This window comes from Miscanthus floridulus, chromosome 9, assembly GCF_019320115.1.
Source record: "Miscanthus floridulus cultivar M001 chromosome 9, ASM1932011v1, whole genome shotgun sequence".
In the NCBI taxonomy this organism is placed as follows: Eukaryota; Viridiplantae; Streptophyta; class Magnoliopsida; order Poales; family Poaceae; genus Miscanthus; species Miscanthus floridulus.
In genome coordinates this window covers 127,864,643-127,872,684 of record NC_089588.1, presented here as the reverse complement: position 1 = coordinate 127,872,684, position 8,042 = coordinate 127,864,643, and the positions used below count along the sequence as shown (strand labels likewise).

At 51.7% G+C, this 8,042-nt stretch overlaps 1 protein-coding gene across 1 annotated transcript; it reads right to left on the bottom strand.

Moving 5' to 3' along the window:
- Window positions 1–5,843: 5,843 nt before the first annotated feature.
- On the bottom strand, window positions 5,844–6,206 carry LOC136480887 (uncharacterized mitochondrial protein AtMg00810-like). Its single transcript, XM_066478319.1, has one exon. It carries the CDS (start codon window positions 6,204–6,206, stop codon window positions 5,844–5,846), a length of 363 nt encoding a protein of 120 aa, XP_066334416.1.
- Between the last annotated feature and the right edge of the window lie 1,836 nt (window positions 6,207–8,042).

Here is an 8,042-nt window from a genome sequence, read left to right as displayed (position 1 = left end):
TGGAGTTTGTTTTTAATTTGCTTGCTACGAAGTCGCGGTTCACCAACCTCCCTGATTGTCGTTTGTCACTCATAAAAAGAAAGTACTGCATGCAATGTGTGATGAAATATAAAATGTAAGGTAGTATGGTAACTACTACCTCACTGCAGAAAAGACGCGAAGTCAAACAACTTAAATTTTAACCAAAATTATAAAAAAATATTAACTTTTAGAATGGCGAATAAGTACAATTAGGACGGGGTGTTACACTCACACTGCCTCCGATGCCTTGCGTGCATCTCATGAGCAACGCACGGGTCGCTCGCGCCGCCTCTTCTGACTTGCTATCCAGCACCAGCAGGAATGTATTATGTTGGTTGTACACTTGTACGACGCATGGCGCAGGCGGGGCCGGTGTGCGAAGGTGACATGTCGATCTCATTGGAGGGATCGGAGTTTGCTTTTAATTTGCTTGCTCCCACGTCGTACTTCACCAACCACCCCGCTTGTCTTTGGTCGGGCTGTGGACAAATCGAGCAAGCCAGAAGTCTGAAATCGACGCTTTGCTGAAGCAGATGGATGGTCTTAGTCGGAGCTTTGAAGCTTTTGATTTGATGTTCATTAGTAGAGATTGTAATAGATTAGCTCATGAATGTGCTCGTCTAGTTTCTCATGGCAACCAGGTGGAAGAGTTTCTTATAACCCCACCAGCCCTTAGGGAGTCTTAGGGATTTTGTAGACACCGATTGTAACTCTGTTCATGCCCCCCCCCCCCCCCCCCCCCCCCCCCCCAAAAAAAAAAAACGCTTCTCGTTTGTCACTTTGCAATGTGTGATGAAATATAAAATGTAAGGTAGTATAGTAACTAGTACCTCGGCCCAGAAAAGATGCAATTTTCGTTTTTGAATAAGTGAGACAACTTAAATTTTAACCAAAATTAAAAAATATTAACTTTTATAATGCCAAATAAGTACAATTAGATTCATTATGAAATAGGTTTTCACAATGCACTTATTTGGAGTCATAAATATCAATAATACTTTTATAAACTTGATTGTTGGGGGGACGCCTTTGGAGCCCCACCACATCTTGGCCTTGTTAAGAAGCTGGACCCTCGACCACCTCTTCCTTCCATACCCAAGGATGCAGCAGGCAAGGCTCCAACCGTCGTGGCCCGAGGGTTGTCTTTGGCGGGACCCTCGCCACCTCACCCAACCACGGGCGCCAGAGGAGGCGCCTCGCTAACGCCTTCGGCGAAGGTAAACTTGGCTCTGGTTCCTTGCAGATCGGGTTTAGACCGCAAGGTCATTTAGGCTAGAGGAAGCCACCACAGAGTTTTCTCCATCGACGTGAGATGAAGCACTGAAGGCAGTGGTCCCTAGGAGCTGAATGCCCAATGGCGACAGAAGAGTAGTTGGGGAGCACGAGGAATGTCCGTGGTGCCCCCACCCCCTTGTAAAGTGATGCCCTACTCGGCAAGGGCAAGATGTAATTTTGCCAGGCCTCCGGGTGTGCCCTATAAAAACCCGGTGGGTGGCACAGTAATAGATGATGAATTAATGGCCATTGACTACACAATTTATTCCCTATCCATTCCGTTTTGCTTCTCCCAAACCTTCGTTTTCACTCCTGTGGGACACCGTCGGCCTCCTCCGCGCTATTTCTTAGCAAGGGTAGGAGGCCAAGCGAAGCCCCGACAGTTGGCGTTGTCCATGGGGACCCCACCGCACCACACCTACCTTAACTAACCATGGCGCCATGGAAAGGCCAGACCAAAGAGCCTCTGCCGGCACCCCCTCCCAATGAAACCGTAGCTGGAACCTCCGCCGCCGGAGCCAGGTGTGATACACGCAACATAACCCACTCTACTGCTACCAGGAGCCGCACTAGCTATAGGTGTGACGGCATCAGCAGGAACCCTCGTCGTGACGGAGCCGCCGCCCAACACAAAGCGCTTTGAAGGTCCGACTGGTCAAGAAGCTGAAGGCGACGACTGGAGCAGAGGAGCGGGGCCTCACTGCCCTAAACCAAATGCACGAAGAGTTGCAGTAGAAAAGGCATTGCGTCGAGGCTCATGAGAGACAAGCCCACATTCAAGTAATCAGGTAGAAAACGACAGAGGCCCGGGAACAACTGAGAAGAATGGATGAGTATGTCGCCACCGCTGAGGATAATGTGGACAATGACCTAAATCCACAGCCACCTCAGCTTTTACCAGTCGACCCATATGTCGCTCAACCACACCACGACCGTGGCGTCGCCCAGCCATGGGCCAGCCCTCCACCACCACCGTGTTGGTATTTCTGAACGCATACTGAAATAGTCCACAAGCACACGAATATACCGTTGTAGCATTTCACCTGGAAGTATTTAGGGTATCGTGATTTATATTTTCCCAAGGGAAGGCATGGGTGTAAAAGTCTCTACTAGGTACACGAACAAGATAACATACTGTATAATATACCAAAGTTCATAGCAGGGGTAAGCCATGATAAATATTTGGATAGTGTGACACACACGAGCCAATCTCAAGAATGAAATAAAGAATAAAGAATAAGCCCTAAACAGAAGCAAGGCATACAAGTATCCTACTGTTGTTATGTAAAGATTATCAAATGATCATACAAATACATGATTAGGACTTAGTTCTAAGCACCCAGGCACCCGGGAGACCAAACGAGCACTGGTCTGCTAGCAAGCATGTACAGTATTTTAGACTCCTACACTATACTGTTGGTATTTCTTAATGTGAATAGAAAGAAACCACAAGTGCAGGGAATTACCGTTGTAGTACTTCACCCAGAAGTATTCAGGCTATCGTATTTTCCACAGGGAACGGAGGTACTCTTCTAGCTAGTTCGCCCAAGAAAAACTGTAACACCATAAAATTTGCTTTTCCAAAAGTAGAATTTAATTTGATTTAATTCCACTAGTTGTTTTACATTTATGGGCAAATATTAATGATTTATAAAAATCCTAAAATGAAATATAAGTTAGGAACCATGAATGGTGGCATTCATGCTGGTGCATTGTTTTATTGCTTGCTTTGTGTGTGAGTAAGCTCTTTAGAAAACCAATTTGTGAAAACCCCTATTCAAAAATCTACTTTTATTTAGAATAGGAAAATATTTTTCTTTTGCTTTGGGCTTCAACCTAACCCAGCTAGCCCCTAACCTATCCTAGCTAACCCTAGCCTACCCTAGCTAACCATGGCCGGCTCCTAGCCACCCCTGGCCACCCCTAGCCTGCTCTGGCCGGCCATAGCCAGCCCCAGCTAGCCATAGCTAGCCCCAGCGGCCGCAGCCAACCCCCAGCCTGCCCAGGCGGCCATAGCCAGGCCGATGCCTGCCTCAGCCCACACAGCAGTCGGCCCCGGCCTCCCTCGCTCGCCAGCGCGCAGCAAGCCCAGCAACAGCGCCGCCGGTCCCGCAGCGGCCCAGCTTGGCCAGCCCGCGCCGCAGCCGTGTTCGCCCGCGCTCCAGCCGACTGCTGCCGCTCCTACCGCCACACCCTAGCTTGCTCCCGCGCTCGGGTCACCGACAACTAGGCCCCGCTTGCCAGCGGCCCATGCCACAGTGGCGTCTCCTTCCCGGAGACGGGTCCGAGCCCGCGTTGGGTGCGCCGCCACCCCGCGCCCGTGCACACGAACCGAGGTTCGTCGCCCTATAAAGGGGAAGAGCCACCGCACAAAGCTGCCTCACCTAACCCTAGCCACCTACGCGCCTGCTTCCTCTAGCCCTAGATTGAGCTACCGCCGCACGAGATCGCCACTGCCCTCGATCTCCGCCTCCGCCATCGTTTTGCCACACGAGCTTCGCGTCGCGCTAGGGATCGCGTTGGTGCCCTCCGCGCATGCTCTCTCCCTCTCTGCGTGCTACGCCGCCTCGTCGTAGTCGCACTGCCGCCGCTGAACCACTCCGCCGCGCAGACCGTCGCCTCCGGCTGCACCCCGACGTTCTGAAGGATTATAGGCACCAGTCTTTTATGGCTTCCTGCAGTATGCTCGCATCTCAGTCTTCCTGCAGTATGCTCACATCTCGGTCTTGCTGCAGCAATATGATACTATCAAATACTACAATGAATAGGCTCACAAGTAGTTGACTGGTATACTGAAGATAAATGCATCAGAGCTGTAACAGCATCATAAATGCAACACATATATTTTCAGAACTCTAACAGCAGCACAAATGCAACACATATATTTTCAGAACTCTAACAGCAGCATAAATGCAACACATAGTGCACAGCTACATAGCTCATAGTGCAGAATTGAAACAAAACTTGCTGACTCTATAGTTACATAACACATAGTGCAGAATTGAAACAAAACTTCCTGACTCCACCAAAAAGTGCAAAACCCATCCAGATGCTCAACACAACAGTGGATAATTTACAATTGAAAACTAATGCTTAACATCCATTTCAGCAATCAGAATTATCACCTATTGATGTAAAAGATGCCCAGGCCACCATAAGTGAGGAAAAAACAGTCTCAACTGAGCAACTTAGGGAGATTACCAAGAAAAGTGAACCAAACCTGCTCAACTAAAATCTAACATCTCACAATCACAGCTGTCTATTTTCAAGGTCGCTTGCTGTCTGTCTGCAGACTCGCATGCCTATAGATCTTAATCCAAAACCTGACGCCTGATGAGAGCTTTCTCTCTTCTTTTTCTGTCAAGATCTGAATCAAGTTTCATGTGCCATTAAGGAGGCAGGATCCATGCATGCCGTGCTACATGGCCAAGGGCCAGCCACAGCCCACAGTTGCATATGCATCCATGACAGATGAGACATTTCTTTCCAAAGAACAGACAGTGGTGCCACCTTTATTGAGCAATGAACCAACTTCTCATGTTCAACCTACCGATTAACAATTAACAAGGATATGGCAATTTTAATTCAACAACACCACAGCAACAATGTATTTGGAATTAGTGTTCTTACCACGCTGGATCCCAACTTGTGTTGGCCCGAGGACTCCCTGCACAGGTGAGCAATAAGCTCACCAGTACACACTCGCACTGGTTGGCAAGAGGTTGAAAAGGGGGTGAGCTCAGAGCACTCACACAGCACAAGCACCCGCATTGGCCGAACTCTGCTTCAAGTGTGGCTTGCTGAACTGAAGATTTCTATTGCTATGTCATGAGTATATATACAACTCTAGCTGTACCCTCCGGGTACAAGGGAGTACTGGCGAGTACAACAACTCATGCCGGCTCCTAGGTCAAAGGTACACCAACTACATGTACCTACCATTACATGACATGGCCTACTGCCATGCTGCTACAGGAGCAGTGATTGGACAGCAGGGCTGACCAAAGGCCACCACCCTACTGCTGCAGTGTGCGGGAAAGAAGGGGAGCAGCAGATTACATTTTACAATTCTTTCCCTAATCCTGCTGCTAACCCGAGGTCGAAACCTCCAAAGCCAATCCTTCTTCAGCCCCGAGAACCGAAGACGGCCGAGTGACTTGGTGAGGATATCAGCGAGTTGCCAACCAGTTTCGACGAACTCGATGATGATCTACCCTCCATCGACACGGTCCCAGAGAAAGTGGAACTTGATGTCGATGTGCTTGCTCCGGTCGTGGAGGACTGGGTTCTTGGCGAGGGCGATGGCGGGCTAGTTGTCCACACGGCTTTCCACGCCTGCTGTAGCCGCCAGCACGTTCTCCGCCTCGCACGTAGACAGCGCCACCACCTTCTGCTTCAACTACAGCCACAAAATTAGGGCCGAGCCAAGGAAGACGAGCACACCTGAAGTGCTCTTCCGCCCAACGATATCGCCCGCCATGTCTGCGTCGCTAAAGATCGTGAGCCGCTAGCCCACTTCCGCCGCTGGTCTTGGGGAAGACAATCCCCTAATCCACCATTCCCTTGACATAGCGCAGCAGCCGCTTCACCGTGGCCCAATGATCCTCTTGGGGATCCTCCATGAAGCGGCTGATATAGCCCACGGTGAACGCAATGTCCGGCCTCATGTGGACTAGGTAGCGTAGCCCATCGACGATGCTCCGGTAGAGTGTTCCATCCACCTTCACCGCGGTGCTGGCCTTTGACAGCTTCAGCCGCTCTGCCATCGAAGTCGCGCATGGCTTGCAATCAGCCATGCCGCTCCGCTCCAACAACTTTGTCGCGTACGCGCTCTGACCGAGAGTGAGCGCCTCCTTCCCCTGTTTCACTTCAATGTTGAGGTAGTAGGAGAGCGCGCCGAGATCGCTCATTCAAAAACGAGTCGCCATCTCGCGCTTGAAGCCAATCGATATCCTCTACATGCATGCTAGTGATGATCAAGTACTCCACATACACGCTGACGACAAGTTCCTCCTTACCCCGTCGACGCGTGTACAACGCGTGCACTATTGCGCAACACGTGAACCCAAGCGTGCCCAGCGTTGCATCAAGCTTGGCGTTCCACTGCCCGCGGGGCCTGCCGTTGCTCGTAGAGCGTGCTCTGCTCCCTTTACGACAAAGCCCGGAGCTTACTTGACGAAGACCGTCTCTGCTAGCTCACAGTTGAGGAAAGCCGATTTAACGTCTAGGTGATGAACGTGCCAGTCCTTCACCACTGCCAGAGCCAGCAGCAGTCGTATAGACTCCATGCGCACCACTGGCGCAAAGACTTCCTCGAAGTCGATGCCTTCGCGCTGGACGAAGCCGCGGGCGATGAGGCACGCCTTGTTCTTGACGATGGCGCCGTGCTCGTCCTTCTTCACCTTGTATACCCACTTCAGCCCGACCGGACGACATCTTGGAGGCAGATCGACAAGCTCCCAAGTCTCATTCTCCTCGATCGCCTTCATCTCCTCCAGCATCGCCTGTCGCCAATTGGCGTCACGCTTAGCCAGTACGAATGTGGGCGGATCCTCTGCACTGATGAGAAGCAGCTTTGGATCGTCGAGCAGCTGACTCGCCAGGCCTGAGGCCCCTGCATTGCCGATGCTGTTGTCCAACCTATGGAACCGCACCTCCTCGCCATCGTGGAAGGCATCCACGAACTCGCTGATGTCGCTTGGAGCAGACGTGAACTCGATCGGTGTCAATGAAGGAGTCCCCTGTTCTACCGAAGTGGTCGGCACTATTGTTGGTGTGCTTGGCACCACTGCTGGAGTGGTCGGTACCACTACTAGAGCACTCGGCACCACTACTGGAGCGCTCGGCCCCACTGCTAGAGCGATGGGCACCACTGCTGGACCACTCGGCACCACTGCTGGAGTGGTCGACATCACTGCAGGACCGCTCGGCTCCACTCCTGGAGTGGTCGGATCCACTGCTAGAGTGGTCGGCACCTCCTCTCTAGCGTCTCCACCACCGTAGATGACTAAGTGCTCGACGACGAAGGTGTCGCTGAAGATGCCAGCTTCCCTCGTGCCTAGACCCTCCTAGTCCTAGGCCGCCTTCTCATCGAACACGACATCGCACGAGACAACCACCTTGCCTCCACGTGGGTCATAGAGCCGATACGTGTTGGTGCCCTCCTCGTAGCCTAGGAGTACCATCGGCGTGCTCCTGTCTTCCAGCTTGGTGAGGAACAGCTTCATCTTCTTGACATGGCTGATGCAGCTAAACATCCTAAGCAAGGACACGTCTGGCTTACGCTCGTACCATGCTTCGAAAGACGTCATGCCCTTTAGGGACATCATGGGTGCGCGGTTGAGGATGAACACCGCCATGGTCACCGCCTCACCCCAGAACTCTACCGGCATGCTCTTGGCCTTCAACATGGATCGAGCCATGCCGACCACTGTCTGGTTCCACCATGTCATTCTGCAGTGATGAGTACAGCGTAGTGTGGTGTCGCACCACACCCTGATCCACGCAGTACGCAGTGAACTCCACCGAAAGTGAATTCGCCGCCGTGATCTGTCCTTAGCACGCGCAGCTTCTTCTTTGACTCTGCCTCTGCCCGTGCCTAGAATCTCTTGATCGCATTCACCTCCTCGTCCTTGCTCATCAGGAGTTGCAGCCACAAGTAGCGACTACAATCCTCCATGAGCAGAAGGAAATACCGCCGCCTGCCGTGCGTGGATGGCGTGATTGGCCCGCAGAGGTCGTCGTGG